The following is a 23,110-nucleotide window of genomic DNA, read 5'->3' as shown; positions in this document are numbered from 1 at the left end:
CACACACACATGGGGAATTTTCACACTCATTCAAATTCCACCGTGGTCCACCTGAGCCGGGTGCTGAAGGCATCTGAAGACAGAATTCATGATTCTGATGGATTCCATATGGCTGCCATAGCAACAAGCTCCGGAGCAGCTCAACACGTTGCCTCATCAAAGCGTTTTTTTTTCCCTCCCGCTGTCACGTGCAACAGGGCTGAGCTCACCTCAGGCTCCTCTTCCAAAGTGGTCTCACTCATACTTTGACTCACTGGCCACCATTGACTCTGATAGATGTCCAATCCATGCCCCAATTTAAAAGAGTCTCTTAGAAACGAGAAGTAGGTCCGTAGTTTTGTTTGTCTTTTGCTTTTGTTAAGAAGCAAAATGAGTGTGCTTCAAAAGCTTAAAAGGAAAGTGGGGGGATAGGAGGCCATTATCGTTTATCCCATTAGGGAGGGGATCTCCAAACTTCTTTTTTTCCGTAGAGCCGCGTACAGAAAAATCAATAGGATGCCAGAGCCAACTTGAAATCCTTCTACTTTTATTTCTTGAAAATAAAATCTCAAGTGGGAAGATGAAGGAATGCATAAAGGAAAATACTGAAATTCTAGTTTCATACGATGGTTGTAAATGCAGTAATACCTCGTTTATCGCGGTTATTGGGTTCCAAGACCTTCCCCAAGAAGTGAATAACCACGATGTCAGTACAGGGATTTTATGGTGCCCATTATTTGTAACTTTAAAACCTTCTGTGCTGTTATTTAACTTCCCAAAGTAAAAACTGGCCTCTACTAGATCCAAGTCGTGATGTGGTAAATCCGCATTAATAGATCCAAAAAATGATCAGGAATTACTATCATAGAGAGTCACTGCTTAAGTAACCCCACCTAGTGTTAAAGATGAGAATGAAAAAGAATGTAGGGCGTATTTAAGATTCTTTTGTGGGATCAATGATATTTCCAGCATTTGCTGCGTGGTAAATTAAAACTGAGAAGAGGCCTGCAAATTGGACAACACTGCTTTAGGGGAACCTCTCTTTAATGCGAGGAGCTGCAACACCGAGATAAGCCACGTTCACACACTGCCGTGGTTCTTGATCGTTTGGCATTCAGCACTTATTTTGTGTGCATGTTTGCCAATGACAAATATGCTCAGAGACCCAAGTGTCCTACGCGGGAAGGACAAACGGCTGCCCGAGCTCTGATAGGGTTTCTCTGGAGTTTATCAAAGCCGCCATCGGCAACGGGATTTACTGTTTAACCTTCACTCTTGCTGAGAAAAAGAAAATTAAATGGAAATAAAAGAAAAATTTCTGTCGTCTGGCCAACCGTTTTAAATCAGGTTTAGTAGTCGTCCTCACATATTGGTCCAAAAATTCATGCAGTCTTTCAATTTCACCCATAATATTAGTGGTATAAAAATGTTGGCAATTGAGTCGTTCCTGTGTTCTTTTTGTTCTAACCACGATTTGACTCCAAGAACACTAAATTTCATGCGGGTGTGGTGTCCATCTTGGATTGGTTGAAACAGTTTGTGCGTCATTCTGGTTAGGGCAACACTGGTTATCTTCTCCCAATATCCACGTCATCTTAGAACGTCATGTCCATTAGGTATCGTATGTTCGCATGGTTTGGTCGACTTTCAGCACACGGTCTGGTTCTTATAATTTACTAATAGATATAGATATATATATATATATATATATATATATATATATATATATATATATATATATATATATATATATATATATATATATATATATATATATATATATATGTATCAGTGGCGGGCCGTCAGGGCCTTCAAGGCCTTCTCTGCTGGCCTAAGAAATATCTGAATCATATTATATTTTGTCCATCAATACTTATTATTCCAAATAGTCTGTTAGCTTCCTTTCATTGCTTTTCCCCCTGGTTGCACTGCTTCCAGATGTGTGTTTTCATATTGAAGCATTTAACCAATCATATTTCAGCCATTATTTGTTGCCAGATCAGATCTGCCTCAAAGCCTTCACAATCAGTTCTTGCGGGCTCTGCTGCATTAAACTAGACTGTTGCTTTTAACCAATCAGATTTCGAGTTGGCAACCCCACAATGATTTTTCATAGGCGTTAGCATTTTGCTGGCTGGGACATGTCATTGCTTTCACAAACTATGATTGGCTAGTAGGCGGGCCAAAGCAGTACACGAGGCAGCCGAGATCGCAAACTACCACCCACTATGGCCGACAGAAGCAAAAACAAATGGATTTTGTTTGCTCACAAAGCTATTTTCCAGACGGACTTTTCCAGAAAAAAATGGACATCATTAAGAAAGGGCGGTCAACTCCGAAGCTAGCAAGCCTGTTACAGCCGGGAAAATGGTGTGTGGGGCACTTTCAGCGCGCTAACTTAGCTCCACAAGCAAATAGTATATTGTTGTGTTGATTTAATGCTATTTTCAAAACGGACTATGCCGGAAATATGACAGGACAGGCTCGACTTTCATCATTAGCTTCGATGGCGATAGGAAAGAAGGAAGAAAGAAAGGAGGATGGATATTGTGTAAAAAGGATTTTTAGTGAGTAAAATATGGCTATATTCTTAAATAATATTTCAATTGTGGGCCAAGTTCTGATATCTGAAAAGCTCCAGCGTTTGTATTTAAGCTCCAGTGTTTGTATTTAATCAATAATTGCTGTTTTCGGCTGGATTTTACCCCATTTTCGGGCAATGTTTGCCCGTACGCCATTGACGTTAATCGCTGTCTTTTCCCGGGAAAATCACCCCCTGGCCTGGTTATAATGTCTGAAAAGCTCCAGTATTTGTATTTAATCATGAAATGCTGCTAGGAAGTGGATTTTACCCCATTTTTGAGCATTAATTTATTGATTATTTTTTATGTGTCGCAGCTGTAGCTGCAGTATCTATATATACATATATATAGATATAGATATTTATATATATATACATATATACAGATATAGATATTTATATAGATATTTATTTATATATATGTGTATATATATATATATATATATATATATGTATATATAAAATATATATAGATAGATATATGTATAGATATAGAGAGAGATAGAGAGAGAGATAGAGAGAGAGATAGAGAGAGAGAGATAGAGAGAGATAGAGAGATAAAGAGATAGAGAGATAGACATACACATGTATATACACACAGACATATACACATCTAAAGGAACATTTCGGCATCTAGCGCCATTAATGGCAACAGGTTAACAATCGAGTCACTCGAAAAATGCCTCCAAAATGAATTCATTAAATCTACAGGAAGTGACTCCCATGACAGAGAAGCATCCCCAAACAATTACTTCAGAAATTGAATTTTCTGGCTGCCCATATTTTCATTTGCCTCAATATTTTGGTGCATTTAGTTTTTAAATAGTCATTTACAGATTGTCCAGGGAAAGAAAATATCACCCGCAGGCTGAAAATTATGCGCCGTCAAAAGAGTGTTGATGTTAGATAAAGTCCTTTAAAAAAAGAGTGAAATGAAAAGCAGAGGAAGTCTAAGTCGGGAAGATGAGTCATCATCCCTCATCTCCTCATTTCTTTCAGTTTTGTGGGGGTCTCTGCTTTGGGAACACTTTCAATTATCCTGTATGCAAGCCAGAAGACTCCAAGTGGGTCAGGTAGCAGATGCATCTCAACAAAAAAAGGAACACATTCTTGGAAATATGGAAAGGTGGCATAATTCAATTAGAATTAATTATTTAATTCTGGTAACTTCTGGGGGATGTGTGTTCGAGTTGTTGCTGTGGAAGCACGGAAGGCTGTACCATCAGTTTATTGTCCCGTCATTTTACCGCACAGGTGTGAAAGTGGCGGGCCGGGGGCCAGATGCGGCCCCTTCGCATCACTTTGTGTATCAGGCTAAAATTCAAAGGAAGATAATAAATATATAGAAGATACTAAGCTTTTTATGGCTTTTTAGAAGAAAATAATAATAATTGAAATCTCATATTTCCCTGCGATCGGCTGGCCACCAATTCAGGGTGTCCCCCGCCTCTGGCCCGGAGTCAGCTGGGATAGGCTCCAGCACCCCCCGCAACCCTAATGAGGATAAAGCGGTTCAGAAAATGAGATGAGATCTTATATATTTCCATTTTGCAGTTTTTCTTTACAGATTTAAAAATATATATATTTAAAAAATACCCACAATAACAAAATATGCCCAGTTCTCTACTTTTATTTTTTTAATAAATAAAAGTTAATATTTCCATTTTGTAGTTTTTCGTTAAAGATTATTTAAAACATACATAAAAACAAAATATTCCCAGTTTTCTACTTTTATTTTTTTAAACAAAAAATAAATAAATCTTTTATGTGGTTACTGTGAATAAACCCATAACTAGGACACCTAAATCGCCAAAAAAATATGATTTTGACACCCCTGATTTGCAGAAATGCCTTTAAAAATTGCACCTGATTTTTTTTAGAATTGCTATGCTTGTATGTTTACATAATTGCCGAGGCAGGGCGGGTGTGTGAATGAGATATTTTTACGATTAATCTGGGTGTACTCACCACATTTGTGACTCTGTCGGGAGGGAGTGTGCTTGTCCAATTCTCGTTAATCCCGTCTTTCTTTCTTTCTTTATCCCATCATGGTCATTACATCACTCTCAACTTTAACAGCTGGTCCTGAACACTAAAACAACAACAGATGAGGCTATAAATGAGAAGTACAAAGAGGGTACCATGTCCATTTCACATGATAGTTATGAGCAATCTATCCGATTCATGCATACCTGTTAACTCATTTTCAAACTTTTCAATAGGTACGGCGTGCACTGTACGAATATATCATTTGCTAAAACTTGAAAGTAAAAAAAAACGGATCGCTAAATTGTAGAAAGCAACACCATCTTTCCGATTTTCTAAAGTTTATTTGCAGCCGAGTACGACGAATACAAACGAAATCTAAACTAAATAACTTACCTTTCCTTCTGAAAACACACGTGTCTCTCCAGTCACTCGCGTGGTGTGTTTAGGGACAGCATGGAAAACACAACACTCCATACATCAACTGTTTTTCCAGCCTCAACAATTGGGACGGGATCTTTAGTTTGTTTATTTGTTTGTTTGTTTGTTTTCCAAACGCTTTATATATAAATAAAGAATACTATTACATTTCATAGCTACGTATGAATCGATTTACCTTTTTTATTTGTCAATATTACTAACATAGTGGTCGCAATCGCATTTAATATTGTGTTAAAATGTAATTTAAATTTCAAAATAATATCCATCACACACATGTAAGGATTTCGTTTAGGTATGAAGGTAATTAGCCATGTTTCATAAAGGAAACCTTTAGCCAAGTGCTCAAATTTTTATATTGCATACAATATTACATTTTCTTAAGGGAATAGCGTCACCCTTTGCAAAATTACCTACTGCCTCGGGTTGAAAGGTATGGTTTATGTTAAATGGATTATTTTAAAACAGTGGGTATTGCCAACAATTTCCTCCCAAATTGCAAAACAACGAATCGTTACTTCGACTTACTTTAACTTCAACTACTTGTATTTAAGTTCTTTGCTGTAGTTTTTGCAGAGGATAAAGAATATATTCTTGTGTGTAATGTGTACTATGCATCAGTTACGGAACCACATATGATTTTAACTCATTACCAGCTGTTGAGTGAATGGTCACTGCTAACCTTCCCAGACAAAACGGATTGGACGTCTATCAGTACGGATGGCAGTAAATGTGCAAGGGCAGCACAAAACCTCGCTAGCGATTAGAACTGCAAAGGCAGACATTCACAAAGGCAAGGATTTATATGAGTGATTTGATTAAGCGTGTTAAGTAGATTTTTTTCCCTCCCCTTTGCTTGTTACGCCATCTTTGGAAATACTTGTCCAAATCTTCTTGAAGGCATGCTAATGCACACTAAGTGGCCATAAAGCTGCTCCTTGCTGTGCTTAAAAGAATAAAAATGTCTTGCACTTTATTCTGCACGTGTCCTTTTGAGTCTGACAACCAATATTCGAGGGTTTATTCCCATTGGAACTGCTTTAAACTATGAAGAAAAAACATTATATTAAGTCCAGTTTTATGGGAAAAGAGCAACGGGGTTCTAGCATTAACATTTGAATAGAACTGCGGGGTGTTTGAAAACAAAGCCTATGTGGTAAATAGCATGTTGGTGCATTTTCTGTGTGTGAAAGCATCCGTCACAGAGTTGTAGCCGGGCTAAAATGGCAGGCTGTTGGGAGCCTCTCTGGTGAATATTTGATGAGAGAATGGATCTCCTCCCTCTGCAGGTTGACTTCACAAAATGCACACACACACACACACACGGGTGTACACACACCATATGGTACCATTTCTCAGTCTTAATTTGCCAGGCAGACACGATGCTATTAGAAGTTGCTGATGAAAGGCACACCTGAAGGTGATGCTCAATCATCCTGTGGCCTCCATCTTGGAATTCAAACACACTCATTAAGACACAAAGCTATCAATTCGATGTGGACTAAACTGGTGTAATTAGACTGTACGAGCAGTCGCCAAAAATACGAGGGAAGGAAAATACAATGAAAGCAAGTAATGTTTTAGAAAGTGACATATTTATGTCCCACTAATAAAATCCAGATCCATAATTATTGTAAGTGTGCTAAAAAGAAATGGTAGCGTTGTGGATGATCGTTCTTGCAAAAATATGACATTAAAAAGAGGATAGGATTCAGCAGAAGGAATATATGACTAAATGGAAACGCGTAGACTTGTTGTGTTTATCATCCAATGTGTTGGAATACGAAATTGAAAGTGGGTCAGAGGAAGAAGGAAGTCCCAATATATCGACAATCTGTAATGAAAAGTAAAGAAAAAGAAAAAATATATTTTTAGAAATGCTTTTTTGATTAAAACAATGACTGACAAACAATGGAAATATATTTTCTTATTTACATTTTTTATTTTAATATATTTTACCAATGTATTATATGATTATTAATGATCACTATTATGTTATTAATCTGTGTGTGACCACCACTGAGAATTGACTGCCATAAAGCATGAATAATGGCCAGTATGGGACCATAATAGAATCTCTGCAGGGCTTCTTTACGTCTCTTTTGTCATTAAAAATGCATGTCTACGAGATCTGTGAATATATACATTTCATTCAGTGACACTAACCGATGTACGTATCTGTGCGTTTCTATCTTGAGCATTGTTAACTTTCATTTGGCGCTCAGAATCTCATTTGGAGACCAGATGTAGAATCTCTCTTCCATTTGCCAGTTTGGTCACGAATGAGAACCTATGATTGAACTCCGCTTCGTCATTAAAAATGACTTAGTGCTCAGAGATTCAGTCTGTCGGGAGCGAAGCGAGACGAGAATAGAAGCGTTGAAGAACTCCTTTATTGTTCCTTTAAGAGTATTTTTAGCTTGGCGGACCGCCGTGGAGATGAACGGACTGGTCTGCATGACCAATGCTAGCAGGCCGAGGAAGGAATTGGCTGGTGACTGTCAAATTTCTGTTTTTGAGTTACAAGCATGTTAATCGATAAATGTTATTTGTATCACCATGCCAAAAATCATGCTGAGCATCCCCTAAAATGGTGACTAAACTTCATTCACTTTATTTATATATTTATTCATGTCTTTATTTATTTATTAACTTACTTATTACCTATCTATTTATGTCTAAAATGCCTTTCCTATTTCTGCATCCTCACCCTCTTGCTACTGTGACAACAAAATTTCCCAAATACGGGATGAATAAAGTTGTCCAATCCAATCCTGCGTTACTATTCATACTCTATATTTAGGGTTCAGTGTGCCTCAGCAAAAAGAGTTAGCAGCATTGCCGATGGCACGAAAAAAAATATATATATATAATATATATTTACAAAGCAATGTGTGACCATGCATAAATCAATGATATTTTACAATAACTACAACTCCAGATGAATAAATCATATATACCATGTTGTGTACAAACTAATGAGCGCAATGTTGCTTGTAAAGTCAAATGTGTTGACTTTACGCTCATGGGACAAAATGGAGTACATCCCATACCCCCCAGAGGTGGATATGTAAATTTAATGACAGAACCCAAGTGTACCAGATCATATTACTGTATTGATTACATACTGACAAACCCACCATTACCTTCCAAAAACGCAACAGGCACACAAAGCAAGAAACCTGCAGGTCGCTGCTATTCGCCTCTGGCAGGTGGAAAAAATAATAATATTAATATGCCGGGGAAAAACTGCTTCGCCTTCTTGAAAGGTCGCCAGAGGTGAGTCCTGCTTGGAAAAAAGAATGTCAAATGTAATTTGCAGAAAGTTTAGTTCAACTGAAAATTGCTTTGAAATAGGAATATGCCATAATGAATCACGCTCTGCCGTGTTGGCATAATTTAAATGAGAGCGATAAGTACTGCTTAAAGCTCCATTTGTTTGACTGGAAGATCCTGCAAAAGGACAAAAAGACAGACGGAAAGTGAAAAGCTGTGTGTGTTGTGAGTGGAGAATATTGCAGTCCCAAAGTAATGGTGTTATTGTGACACTCGAACACTGGGTCATGCCGACCCAGAAACATGACTACCAGTTGAAATTTCAAATGAAGTATGGAGAGGATTGCACAAAAAGTCAAGTCAAAGTGCATTTTATAGATTTATAAAAATAAATAGACTCCATAAAGAGCTAGCATCCATATATATGTGGACATCACATTTTGGGTCATTACTAAATAGCAAAGATATTCATTCATTCATTTTTCATATCGCTTATGCTCACAAGGGTCGCAGGGGGTGTCGGAGTCTATCTTAGCCAACTACAGGGGAAACCCTGGATTGCTTTCCACACAATGAGACAAATAACCATGCACGCTCATAGTACTTAGAGCAGGGGTGTCAGACTCGGGTTGGTTCGCGGGCCGCGTTAACGTCAACTCGATTTCATGTGGCCTGGACCATTTTAGATATAATATTTAGATATTTTTTAAAATAAATGGATTAAAAGAACTGGATTAAAAGCCCTGAATATTCTGTTTTTTTATAGATCTAAAACAATGTTTATTTTAGGTTTTTTTAAATATATTTTTAGATTTTACAAAATGATTTTTGAACCAAAAACACAGAAAAAAATTGATTAGAAAATTACAATTATTGATTTAAAATGGGGAAAATCAGGAAATTTAATATGAATCTATACTCTTCATTTTAATTTGATCCTAAAACAAAAAGTCGGCACTCATGATTTACTTTCCCGGGCCACACAAAATGATGCGGCGGGCCAGATTTGGCCCACGGGTCGCCACTTTGACACATGTGATTTAGAGGGACAATATAGCGTACAATTAGCCTAGCATGCATGTTTTTGGGATGTGGGGGTAAACTGGAGTACCTGGAGAAAACCCACGCAAGCCCAGGGAGAACATAACTTAACAAAGGAAAGTCAGAAACCGCTGATGGGAGTTTAAACCGGCGATATGAGAGCATTTGTATAAATAAGCGCACTTCTGGTTATAATATTAATGTTCCTGAAGTTAAAGGTGGAAAAGCTGTCTTCAATATTTTGTGCGGTGATAGCATATTTTAATCTTTTTTTTTTTTTAATACAGAAGGAATAATTTAGGAGACACGCAAAATAAATTATCTAACGATTGCTCATCCTGTCCAGCACCAGGGAGCACGCCATTCATTTTTCTTGTCGGGCATGATGACGCTTGAGATTTAAGTATAGCTCTCCGGTGCGTGGGAGGAAAACGGATAGGCGGCGTGCAGCTGGTGCTTTACACATTTTATCTTGCACTGACCCATGTTGTTTTTCAAAAGCCTGGCGAGAACAACCACTCTTTTGATTTAAGAGTCGCGTAGAGATCATTTGGAAGCACGTTAGTCCCGAGGAAATGAAAATTATTCCTGACAATTGTTCATCTGCACATCAGACGGGATTCCCATCCACAATAACTCACTCTTATTGCCTCCCCCGCATCTCCTTCAAACCAATGCAGGGTGAATTCAACCGCAAATATTAACACGCGTGCAGAATCTTGTGCATCAAATGCAAGAACTAATATTTAACAAGGCTGTGTTGTGAATCACTTAAAACACATTGTATATTCTTTCATTCATTTTCCGTACCGCTTATCCTCACAGGGGTCATGGGGGGTGCTTGAGCCTATTCCAGCCGAGGAAAGGGACATCCTGAATTGATGGCCAGCCAATTGCACAATAAAACACACAAACATTTACGCTCAAACTCATGCCTTTGAATCATTTAGAGCAAGGGTGTCAGAATCGGGTTGGTTCGCGGGCCGCTTTAACGTCAAGTTGATTTCACATGGGCCGGACCATTTTAGATATTATATTTAGATTTTTTTTTATAAATGTATTAAAAGAACTGGATTAAAATCCCTGAATATTCAGTTTTTTATAGATCTAAAACAATGTTTATTTTAGCTTTTTTTATATTTTACAAATGATTTTTGAACTAAAAACACAGAACAAATTGATTAAAAAATTACAATTATTGATTTAATAAGGAGAAAATCAGGAAATGTAATATACATCTATACTCTTCATTTTAATTTGATCCTAAAAAAGAAAGTCAGCACTCATGATTTACTTTCCCGGGCCACACAAAATGATGCGCGGCCCAGATTTGGCCCCTGGGCCGCCACTTGCAGTATCGTATGGTACAGCAGTTGTGTGTAGCCAACTAGTGGACGGGAGTAGAAATGCTGCCACCTATTGTTTCTTTGACACATGTGATTTATAGTGTCCAACCAGCTTAGCATGCATGTCTTTGGGTTGTGGGAGGAAACCGGAGTACCTGGAGAAAACCCACGCAGGCCCGGAAGAACATGTGCACTACACACAGGCTGGTTGTAACCTACCTGGGATTGAACCTTCGATCACAGAACTGTGAGGCCGACACACCAACAACTCGTCCACCGTTGCTCTGTGACATTTGATCTGTTTACACCAAAAGTTAGTAATCACTACCAGGGAGTTTGGCAATAACCCTTTTATTTGTTCTTGAGTAATCCTGAACACAAACACCTAAACAGATGTACCGAACCAAAAATATATCTCCCCCTTCTTTGAGTTTTACCTAGTAGCATAAGAAATACAAATTAAACACATGAATAAGGAAAATTAACACTGTCGGTATCTTACATACATTCTAAAATATATTTTAAGTGGGTTTGTGACTATATTCTCCTTTTTCTTTGCTTCCACTTAAATTTCACTGTTTTTTCAACAACATCAGGATGACATTGAGCAGGTTGTCTGTGCGCATGACATTTTTAAGTGTGGGTCTCCAATACCAAAAACAAAAGGCAGTGTGAAGGCCACTAAAGGGGAGCGGTGACCTTCCAGAGGCGCAGCGCGCCTCTGGATATTTACTGTCTGGCACTGGTGTCCTCATTAAAAATAAAAACAGCAACTCAGGAAATGGCTGGGAAGAAGGTTGAATTTGTGTTGTTGATGGAACCCAGCACCCGCTTATTCGGAGGTGTCAAACTCAGTTTGCTTCGTGGCCCAGATTTATGTCAACTAGATCTCATATGGGCCTAAGAAGTTTATTTTTGGCATAAAAAAAGTTAACTTATACTGCCCACCATTGACGATGCTAGACATCCAATCCGTTTTGACTGGGAGGGTCGAATGAATGAATGTCAAAACGGATTTGACATCACGGGCACTGAAAGATGAGCATCCACAGCCACATTAAGTGAATTGGACATCAATTTTTGTCAATGGCAGGAAGTTTTTTGTGTATACCAATGGTGGGCAAAATATTGCATAAAGTGGGTGCAGGTTTTCATTCCAACCCATAAGAGGAAACCTTTCCACCATTCTGGTATGTTAGATATAAAATCAGTGGATCGCAGTCAAGTGCTTCTTGTTTCAGCAGAAATCGGATTGGTTAAACTGTCTGTGTTGGATTGGTTAGAACCACAGCTGCATTCATAGCGGTTCTCGAGGACCGGATTGCCCATCTCTGGTGTATACCATATATAGAACCGGAGTTGGAGACCCCTGATATATCCCATAATACCACATTCGTGCAGGATGACGGGACCTGCACGCCTTTCCTCAAATTGAAATCACCGCAATTCAACAGGCTTTGGGCGTCATCACGTGAGTCACGTGGAGCCCAAGCCCCTGCGCGTCCCCTTTAATTTCCTTGGCCGTTCATTGCGATCACCTGTCAGATCTGACGCATGCGCACTGCAGCGGGAGGCATTTTTCCCCCCATCTCTATCCGGAGAATGTTGCTGATCCTCGCTCCCTCCGTCCACCGCCGATGCCCGTGTGCCCTCCATCTCTCTCCAGCCACGCACTCGTCGAGCGCATCGGGGAGCGGGATGGCCGCGCACACCGGATCTCACTGAAGGTACTCCCCCCCCGTTTTTTTTCACCGGAACATGGAGCGACATGCCATTTGACATTGTGGCCGCGCGGGGTGAAGGATGCTCTGGCGTGGGAGGAGATGAGCGTGACGAGCGTGGGTTTATTCTCTCCCTCTCTCTCTCTCTTTCCCCCTTTCCTAATGTTTCGCGGATTGACGGGGCTTCCCTCCTCCGAATCTAGCGTATTTGGGGCACTTTCTGACAAAATGAGCGTCAAGTGTAGCTTCCGGTCAAGGGCAAGCGTGCATAGATGTGGAGGATGACTCCGTTCTTCATCCGTCACGCTGTACAATCACCCAGCGAGGTTTGATAACGTGTTGTGGTGGGGCTTCTGTGATTGGGTTTTGATGATCTGGTGGATTGGCCGCAAGCTGTCATGTGACTGGACCAGTTCTGCAATGAAATGCGATGTTGTTTTCTGATCGGGAGTAGAAAGAGATGACAATTTGGTTCAACCCTAGAGAAGAAATCGCCTCCTCACACATGGTTTGTTCACATTGTTCCACGTAAGTGTGAATCTGTCAGCTTCACCCAGGCACTTCCAACCCATTCCACACGCAAGGATCTGGATCTTCGATGGCATGGAGTTAACGTCCAAATGCTCAAATCACACATCACTGGAGTGTCCCCGCGTGTGCGCGCAGAATTAATCACGTTATGTAACAGCGTGAGTGGACGCTGAGTAATAATCGGCATGTAAAGAGGGGGAAGGTTTTGCCTCTGGATTATCGGTTGGCATCATTAGAGATTGTGAAATGAAACCAGAGTGGCAATTACCGTATATTCCTCACTATGAGTCGCACTTTTTTCGTAGTTAGGCTGGGCCTGCTTATACTCAATTGTGGCTTGTATTTTCTTTTCAATCTGACCTGATATGTTGTTTTTTTAGGGTATAGTTCTTTGAAAACTGTAAACAAATGGCAGTTTTTTTTCCATTTTACATTGATACTTTATCATATATTTATTCTTGGTTTCTGATAAAATAACAAATGGCTCTACCAAAAATGTGACTTATATTTTTATCTCCTCATTGTGTATTCTTTGGCTGATGCGACTTATCGCCCGTATTTGTTCAAAAATACTTGTGTGGCACATAGGTACATGGGTTTTTGCTATTTTGTATGATGGATAATGATCAACTATGTTGAAAGTGTCCTCAATTTTGCTCACTCTAAATATAGGATGGTGAACCCCGAAAGTTAGTTGATGAAAACCCTCACTGTTTGCTAATATAATTTATATTAGTTAGATTTTGGACGTCAGCAAGTGACATATTTAACATTTAAAAACGTTTAATTCCATTTTCAATAGCCAAATGAGTGGACCTCTATTCTTGTCTAAGGCTAATAATTCCCATATGCTTTTCATCTCATTATTTTTTTATTTGTATTGAAGGCAGTGACTCTTGAGCATTTCCGTTCCTTCAGCATCCAGTGAAAGGTACCGATACAGGGAATGAATTGATGTTAATTTGCTTTCCTTGTGTTATCCTTCCATCTTATCTTGTTCCCTGTCAACCCTTGACCACCCTTCACTCCTCCGCCTCCGCCTCTCCCTTGTCTCTCTTCAGAAAATCTCACGTAGATGCTGAGCCAGAGGAGAGTCCAGGGAGCAGCAGCAGTAGCAGCAGCAGCGGGGCAGTCGATGCGCTCTCCTCAGCATCCACTCAAGCTCCTCCCCAGGCCTCGGCCGGAGCCCCTGGACGGGGAACAGACAGTGGCTCCTGCTCCGACTCGGACACTTCCGTAGATTCCAGCTCCTTCACGGAGGACGAAGAAGAGCAAGAGGAAGATCCCAACATGTTTTCCTCCAAATTCCTAAGTGGGAGCAACCCGCTCAGCGCCATGTCTTCTGCTGTCAACAAATTTGGTCTATTTGGTGACGACGGGGATGGAGATAAAACCGCCAAAGGTGGACAGCAGCTGGCAAACCCCAGCAAAGGGCCACCACAACAGAAAGAACTGCCGAAATCTAACCAGGGCGCTCCTGTGCAGAGGAGCCAGCCCTCTGAAAAACAGGGACCCCAACAGCCACACGGCAATGGACAGGCAGGACCTCCAAAACAGTCCGGCGGTCAACTGAAAGGCTCGCAGCAACAAGGTACACCCAAACCTGTAGTTCAGAGTGACATTGCTAGAGCGGGAACAAAACTGCAAGGGCCCCAAATCGCAACAACACAAAGTATACCACCACAGGGCTCCCCTAAACCATCCCCACAACAACCGGGACCACCAAAACCATCTCTGCAACAACAAGGCTCTTCTAAACCGTCTCAGCAACAATCAGGGCCACCTAAACCGTCTCCCCAAGAACAAGGATTTCAAAAACCATCCCAAACACAATCAGGGTCTCAACAACCTGGTCCTCCTAAACCGACTCAGCAACAATCAGGTCCACCTAAACCATCTCCCCAACAACAGGGATTCCAGAAACCATCCCAAACCCAATCAGGGCCGCCTAAATTATCCACCCAACAACAGGGCTCCCTTAAACCATCTCCTCAACAACAGGGCTCCACTAAACCATCTCCTCAACAACAGGGCTCCCCTAAACCATCTCCTCAACAACAGGGCTCCCCTAAACCATCTCCTCAACAACAGGGCTCCCCTAAACCATCTCCTCAACAACAGGGCTCCCCTAAACCATCTCCTCAACAACAGAAGTCCCAGAATCCATCCCAGACACAAACGGGGCCGCCTAAACCATCTCCCCAAAACCAGGGTCCCCAGAAACCATCTCCCCAACTCCAGGGTCCCCAGAAACCATCTCCACAACAACAACCGAGTTCTCCCAAAGCTGCCCCACAACAAGCCTCCTCCAAAATAGGATCATCGCAGCAGGTTCAACAAGGAAACCAAAAAGGACCCCCAACACCAAACGTTAAGAAAGGGTTTTCGCTTTGTCCTGTGTGCAATACGACCAAACTCAATATGCACACCAAGGAACCACCGAACCATAAAACCTGCACGCAGTGTAAAACTGAGGTTTGCAGCTTGTGTGGCTTCAGCCCTCCTGATGCTGATGTGAGTATTTCCAAGCTCTTATATCCACGCGAAGCAAATTGAGAACATTTGACTAATCTCTGTTCAATTTCATTCTTTCCAGGCATCTGAGTGGCTTTGTCTGACCTGCCAGATAAAGAGAGCTGAAGCACCGCCGACGAAAAGGCCAACGCCGTCGCCCTCCAAAATGCCCCCCCCCTCCGTTTCAGCTTCACCCAACAAGACGCAAACGACATCAGGTGCCAAAACTGAGGCAACAAAAGGCCAAGCAAGTCCCAAACACGTCACTGCGGACTCCCGGAAACAACACCTAGAGAAAAGCGGTCCAAAAGCAACGGGTCCACAGGAATCTGGAGGCCTGTTCGGTTTCGGCGCTTCTAAAACGGCAAAACCTGAGGAATCGGTGACTGGGAAAATGTTCGGCTTTGGTTCCTCTATTTTCAGCTCCGCGTCGACACTGATAACCTCGGCGGTTCAGGACGAGCCCAAAACTACACCGCCGATTTCTCCTCATGTGCAGAGCAAAAATGCCGTCCAGGAGAAGAAACTACAACCGGAGCCGCCTGGCGTTCCGCCTGGTGGACGTTCTCCGTCAGACCCTTTGAAATCACCCCATGTTCCCACTAAAGGCCAATCGTCATGTCCTCTTTGTAAAATGGTGCTCAACGTGGGCTCCAAGGACCCTCCCAATTACAGGAGATGCACTGAATGCAAGAGCACCGTCTGCAATCAATGTGGATTTAATCCTATGCCAAATGTGAAGGAGGTAATACAGACACAACAATGTAAAATTGAAAGCTAAAGGGTGGGAACTGTACAAGATAAAATTCTATAGAACGGCTAAACTTTGGAATGATTTACAAACCATACAAACCATGTATTTTTCTAAATTTTGAACCTTGCGGTTTATAGTCCACTGCGTCTTATGGAAATTTACAGTGGAAAGAGTTCCATATCTTTTAAAGTAAATGCAACTCTGGCTTATTGTCCAAGGAGTCTTATATAAACAAAAGTGTCTTCTAGTTAAAAATAGTGGCTGGTGAGCCACATTTCTCACCCGCGGGCCACATGTTTGGCACCCCTTCTTTAAAGCATGTTTTCCTGTAATATTTATATATAGTCCACAATTTTCGATTTCTTTGCTCATACATGGCTGAGAGTGGATGACTTACTGGGCAAACATTATTGTTATCATTCTGCAGTGTCATCCTTGACTGTTTAATTCCTGTTCCAAGATAATCTTTTTGAAAAACCTCTCTTAACATGGCTCAAACTCAGACATCAGATGTCTGTCTGCATTCTATAAATACGCGTTCACACTTGGCAGGCTCGTAACCCAGAGCACTCGTTGAAGTAAATGGATAAGGCATCGTAATGGCGGTCTGAAGCACAAAGGACCTGACACTCGACCCTGTAATTCAATGCACGATGCGCGCTTCTTGAGGACAAGCTTGCCAATGGCACCCTCAGGCTTCTGCTTCATCCTGGAATCGAGATGTGCGCAGTCACATAGTGCTATGAAATGACTGTTTGTGAGGAAAAAATACCTTTACAAATCCAGTAATCGAGTAGTTGTTCACTAAATTGCATCTCCCAAAATCACATTAAATCCGTTTATCGTCTCGCAAATGAGACGCCAACTCGCTGTGCTCTTCAACTAAAATTGTTAGAATTGGATTTTTTTAATTGTTTGACTTTATAGCTTTTTTAATTGTTTGTTCAGTTTAGTCTGTTAGAGTTGTATTGGTTAAAGTTCTTTCAAAAGCGTTTGGATTCTGTTGCTATTTGCTTACAGAACTGTAAACATTCTTACTGTTGTATAAGATTGTTAAATGAATGGTAAAATTGGCATTTAAAATTAGCGACATGCTGAACCGATATTAACACCCGATTTTTTTCAGGTAGTATGGGATTTTATCACAAGACCAGATCTTATCCGGTATTCTCGTGTTTTCTGTACTATCGTGATTCGGATTGTCATCGGATCGGTATTGGATTCCAATTTCCGATCTGGAAAAAGTAGCTGACTAAAAGTAAAACAATAAGCATTGGGGCATATCTATTTAAAATGATGGAAGGAGGACCAACGCCATTTGTAGCAGAAGCTAGTAAGGTTAACAATCCTGCCTCACAGGGGTTCAGTCTACTTTTGCATCCAGCTCACCTGTGAGCCTAATGAGAACATGAATCCAACTAAAATGTGGAAGAGTAGATTATATCACAAAAAGAGAATCTTATTTTCTGTTCTGTTTTTTTCAGGGCAAGGAGTGGCTTTGCCTCAATTGCCAGGTGAAACGTACGACGAGTGAAATTGACGTTCCCAAAGACATCACGTCGGCCACTTCGTCCACAAAAATGACCCCTGCTCTCCCTGCTGTTCAAAAGACTCCTACGCCAGGCTCTCCTCACAGAGCTCCGGGAGCACAGCCATCTCATGTTGAAGCCGTTAAAGCACAGGGGAGTCAGAAACAGGCAGCCTCAGCTCTTGCTCCGAAAGCACAGCAGGAAAGCGTGAAGGCAGATCAACAGAAAAAAGCAGAGCAGCCGCAAAAGCAGGGCAATGCCACAGAAACCCCACATCAAGAGTCAGGTGGATTCTTTGGTTTCGGCAGTCCTAAAAAGCAGCCCGAAGCCAATAAGCCTGCCGAGTCCGTGACTGGGAAGATGTTTGGATTTGGTTCGTCTATATTCAGCTCTGCATCCACTTTGATATCTTCTGCTGTGGAAGATGAACCTAAACCGGCACCACCGGCCTCTCCCAAGATGTCAGCTCCAAAAGACCTCTCGTCTGTAAACAAATCAGAAAAGAAAATGGAACAAAGCCAACAGCCGAAAGGAGAGAAACTTACATCAGAGCCAATGAAGAAAATCACTGCTCCTCTACTCGATCCCAAACCGGTTCTATCATCTTGCCCAGTCTGTAAATCCCAGCTCAACATTGGTTCAAAAGATCCCCCCAACTACAACACCTGTACCGGGTGTAAAAACACTGTCTGCAACCAATGTGGATTTAGCCCCGTGCCAAATGTGAAGGAGGTAAGATTTTTTTATTCATTCATTTTCCATTCCTTTAACACTAGAATTCACACACGTGAGCGCTTTTCTACTAGTATTGGAACAGGGGGGAAAATCTGAGAGTTAACCCAAACAATGGTCTCATTTTATGCTTCTTTTGGCTAGCGACCAATTCAGGGCGAGGTTCAGCAAATCTTGTGAGGTTAAGTGAGTCAGAAGGTGAATGAATGACTATATGTCTAATCTTGTGTAGGTGAAGGAGTGGCTATGCCTCAACTGCCAGATGCAACGAGCCCTTGGAGCATCCGATCCTCCTGGAACACCCTTGATGAAACCCCAGGCCTCACCCAACAAATCTCCTGCGTCTGTGACTCTCCCACAGAAGGAAACACAGCAACAATCCCAAACAAAAGACGATCCAATGCGTGCTGATTCTAAAACGAAAGAGATGTCTGCAAAGCAATCTCCAAAAACAGAGGTTACAAACCAAAAACCTACCACACCATCTTCAGGCGTGAAAGCTCCATCAGAAGAGCAGAAGAAAGCACCTCAAAACCGGCCAGAAGAAAAAGTCTTGCCTGAAGCAAAGCAAACAAACGCTATTTCAAAAGCCCAAGAAGATCCCCATGGTCCTAAACCCCAGTCTGACATGGTCAAACCCACTGACTCTATAGGTGGTAAAATGTTCAGCCTCGGCTCCTCTATCTTCACTTCAGCTTCCACTTTAATGAACTCAGCTGGGCAAGATGAATCAAAAACCAATGCTTCGCTTTCCCTCAAGACGCCAGCCACAAATGTGACTAAGGCACCTCTTGATCAGGAGAGAGAAGCGCAGAAGACACAAGAGTCCAAGTCATCCACACCATCTAAAACTCCTTCAGATCTTTCAAAGGAGGGAGCCGTCTCCCAACCGTCATCTAAAAGCGACCAGTCAAATTGCCCTCTCTGTAAGGTGGAACTAAATCATGGGTCAAAGGATCCTCCCAACTACAGCAAATGCACCGGATGCAAAAGCACTGTTTGTAACCAGTGTGGCTTTAGTCCAGTGCCAAACATTTCAAAGGTAATAGAACATTTGTTGTTCAAAATCTTAGTTTTTTTTGCTCAGCATATCTGCTCATGGGAGGTCATCTGTGGTTTCAATTGGTTTTCCAGTCCGCACTACACACGAAAATATGCCTTGTACCCTTAGATTTTTCCCTCAGAAACATCAGTTATCGCTACAATTGTTTGTGAACTGCAAATTGACTAACTTACAGTTTGAGTCACAGTCACAGTCAGTTACATTTGTGCTTCTGGGATTGGTTCTCTCAGATTCTGTTAGCCTCAGCTCTAGCATCAATTTTGAAACTCTCTCACAAACCACAGAAGACCAGTTTGATTTGACTCTTGTTCTTGATAGACATTTAAATCTATTTGAAATGAGAAAGCTTGACTGTCAGTGACAACGCTAGACATCCAATCCAATTTGACTAATGCCAGTCAAAACGGATCAGACATCTAGCTCAGTCACTGGCAGCCATTGAGTTTTAATAAATGCATGAATGAATGAACAGATACATGTCATTGTTCGACAACCATAGAATAACTCATCAATGAAAATTTTCATTATTTCATTTTAGGTAAAAGAATGGCTATGTTTGAACTGTCAGATGCAAAGAGCTCTGAATGCATCTGAACCTTCAACAAAACCACCTAATGCAGTAACTAAAACCCTGCCATCGTCTCTACCTCAGAAGACAAAGGAGGTTGAATCAATCAAGAAGGATGTATCGAAACCTGATATGCTTCCAAAAATGCAAACTGCCGCCGCACCCAATAAGGGGACGGATGGTCCTGTACCAAGTACCCTAGAGAAGACCAAGCCAATAGGTCCTATAGAACTTGAAAAGAACAAGCAAAGTACACCGAAGGAACCACCAATGAAGGTTTCTGAGAGACCTTTGGATCCAACCACCATATCTGGACCAAAACAAAGCAATGTCCCCTCAAATGTCCAAAAAGAACCATCCAAACAGTTGGGCTTGAATATCCCGAGAACCACTTCCGATGCTTCCAAGACCACAGACTCAATTTCGGGGAAGATGTTTGGTTTCGGTTCTTCCATTTTCAGCTCGGCATCCACGTTGATCTCTACAGCTGTTCAGGAAGATTCCCGCACAACACCGCCAAGTTCTCGAAAAATGTCTGCTCCAGTTCAGGTCTCCCCAAAGATTTCTGGTGCGCCCAAGCTCACTCCCAAAACTACACCGAAATCTTCTCCCATCAAAATGCCACTGAAAGAAGCCGGAGGTTCTGCTCGAGAGGTCAAGGAATCACATCAGAGCAAGCAGGATAAAGTTTCATCCCAGACACCAAAGATAGCCAAAGAGACCCACACCCAGGAAAACTGTCCATTATGTAATATCAAACTTAACATTGGCTCTAAGGAACCTCCAAATTACAGTATATGCTCTGAGTGCAGGACCACTGTCTGTGACAAATGTGGATTTAATCCTATGCCCAATGGAGAGGTAACCAAACACTATAATTTCTTAATGTATTTGCATTTTCTTGATCAAATGTTTTTCTTTTCAGAAAAAGGAATGGCTTTGTCTTACCTGTCAGATGAAAAGAGTAGTAGAAGCTTCTGAGCAATCTGCTTCTCAAAACCAGCTGCAAGCAGCAAATGATATCGTTCCAGCTGCGGTCAAATCGACACCCACATCCAAACCAATTACTTTGCAAACTGAGGTGACTCCAAAAGCCGCTGAAACCCAACAGGAAAAGCTAGTTTCAGTAAAACCAAACAAACCCGAAGCCGCCACCGCTAAGTTGGTTAGCTCAGCTCCCGATGTGAATCTCCAACAGAAAATTGAGAAGACGGTTCCCGCGAAACCAACAGATCCTGTAAACAAACCTGCGCAGAAGCAAACTAATGCCACTGCAACAAAGCCGCAAGAAACTGGAGGATTTTTTGGCTTTGGTGCTACAAAATCGAAGCCAGCTGCTGAGAAGCCAACTGATTCGGTGTCCGAAAAGATGTTTGGATTCGGTTCCTCCATCTTCAGCTCGGCATCTACATTAATAACGTCAGCCGTTCAGGATCCGGCGAAAACCTCTCCGTCAGCTTCTCCCCAAAAGTCCCCGGTAAAGGATCTTAAATCTGCTGCTCCACAGAAGCAGGAGCCACAGAAGAAGTCGTCGGATTCAACACTGCAAGAAAAAGTACCTCCATCTGGTCCCACTAAAAGAGATAATGACACACCAAAACGTCCGCAGGCTGCCGAAGCTAACAAGTCAGCTGTCAAAACAAGTTCGACATGTCCACTCTGTAAAGTTGAACTCCACCAAGACAACTCCAACAGCTGCACTGAATGCAAAAACATTGTATGCAATCAGTGCGGCTTCAACCCGATGCCAAATGAAACAAAGGTAAAATGGTGTACATATTTAGTATTTTTGAATCGATAAAAAAATATAAGCACTTTTTCAATGGGTATTGCTGTCTTTATAAATGTATTAATAATATGGTTACTTTTTATCAGGTTCAGGAGTGGCTCTGTCTCACCTGCCAGATGCAACGAGCTCTAGGTGAGAGCAACACTCCGGGAGTAGTGATGAATAACTCTCAGCCGGCCGCAAAAGTGAGCACAGCTGAGCCTGAAAAGAAAGTGGCTCCAACGCCAATCTCACCTCAGAGACAACCAGCTGCCGGGACAGCAAAGCCTGCCCCAGCATTGGAGGCTAACAAGCCAGATGGTCCAAAAGACAGCATCTCATCCCCAATTAAAAAGACTCCACAGGACCTTCAAAATATGCCAAGTCCCAGAACACCACCAGGCCAGATCAGACAAGCTGAACGCAAGAAGAGTAATGCTTCTGAATCAGGAGGATTTTTTGGTTTCAGCAGCAGTAAAGCCCAATCTGATGCTTCCAAGACTGCAGAGTCAGTAACTGGAAAAATGTTCGGTTTTGGATCATCCATTTTCAGCAATGCCTCTACTTTGATCAATTCAACTCCGCCGGTGTCTCCCAAGATGTCCCCCACAAGACAGGCTAAAACACCTTCTGTCCTAAAGAAGGAGGAACAAACAAAATCAGACAAAACTGAATTGGTGGAAACAGCCTCATCGGAACAGATCAAAGTGGAAAAATCTAAAAAAGAGGCGCAGTCCACCTGTCCGCTTTGTAAAGTCGAAATAAATGTGGGGTCCAAGGGTCTTCCAAACTACGACACCTGCACCAATTGCAAGAGTGCTGTCTGCAAGCAATGTGGATTTACCCCTATGCCAAATGTATCCGAGGTGAGTAATGCTTGCATTATAGTCATTCATTTATTACTACTACTACTACTACTACTACTGGTAGTTCGCCTGAGAGTGAGATTTGATCGTCTGTTCTCTCTTCCTTCGGGCCTGAAAAATATCTCATTTGTACAACGGCATCGCAATGTGCCCACCGCAATACTCATACTTTGTTTGAAGATGCATATCTAATTAACAACCGTTAAAGTCTCATCAGGATCTAGATGTCGTCCCGACAGCCTCAACTATTATTCACAACTTGTCACAGCTACTTGTTAAGGCTTCCCTTTAATGTTGAAAACCTTCATTTCACCATACCTTGTTTTTAATCACGTCCCAGCGACCTCTGTGCCGACAAACAAATCTTGCAAACACCCGTGTCTGCTCACACAAACATTCTTCTCATACACTCCCATT

The 23,110-nt window shown here is 41.7% G+C and overlaps 2 protein-coding genes across 15 annotated transcripts in view; one reads left to right on the top strand and one right to left on the bottom strand.

The window, feature by feature from the left end:
* The window catches only part of grm3 (glutamate receptor, metabotropic 3), a 197,798-nt gene extending 192,775 nt beyond the window's left edge, over positions 1-5,023 (bottom strand). For 4 of the 5 annotated variants that reach the window (XM_077595698.1, XM_077595703.1, XM_077595701.1 and 1 more), the window contains exons 1-2: positions 4,943-5,023; positions 4,529-4,652 (exon numbers count right to left, since the gene is read on the bottom strand). The gene's annotated coding sequence lies outside the window, so the exon portion shown is untranslated. Of the gene's footprint in view, positions 1-4,528; positions 4,653-4,752; positions 4,905-4,942 lie in introns of those variants that run through there. The other variant, XM_077595699.1, reaches the window with a different exon arrangement.
* A 7,059-nt stretch (positions 5,024-12,082) lies between these two features.
* pclob (piccolo presynaptic cytomatrix protein b) overlaps positions 12,083-23,110 on the top strand; it is a 42,961-nt gene continuing 31,933 nt past the window's right edge. For 5 of the 10 annotated variants that reach the window (XM_077597384.1, XM_077597383.1, XM_077597380.1 and 2 more), the window contains exons 1-8: positions 12,120-12,374; positions 13,961-15,413; positions 15,496-16,158; positions 17,652-18,428; positions 18,661-19,470; positions 20,030-20,920; positions 20,985-21,821; positions 21,935-22,693. In XM_077597384.1, coding sequence (XP_077453510.1) covers positions 14,190-15,413; positions 15,496-16,158; positions 17,652-18,428; positions 18,661-19,470; positions 20,030-20,920; positions 20,985-21,821; positions 21,935-22,693 — 5,961 coding nt within the window. In that variant the 5' untranslated portion in view covers positions 12,120-12,374; positions 13,961-14,189. Of the gene's footprint in view, positions 12,375-13,960; positions 15,414-15,495; positions 16,159-17,651; positions 18,429-18,660; positions 19,471-20,029; positions 20,921-20,984; positions 21,822-21,934; positions 22,694-23,110 lie in introns of all 10 variants that reach the window. The other 5 variants (XM_077597385.1, XM_077597386.1, XM_077597382.1 and 2 more) reach the window with 3 other exon arrangements.

This window comes from Stigmatopora argus, chromosome 3, assembly GCF_051989625.1.
Source record: "Stigmatopora argus isolate UIUO_Sarg chromosome 3, RoL_Sarg_1.0, whole genome shotgun sequence".
NCBI lineage: Eukaryota > Metazoa > Chordata > Actinopteri > Syngnathiformes > Syngnathidae > Stigmatopora > Stigmatopora argus.
This window is presented reverse-complemented; position numbering and strand designations above follow the sequence as displayed.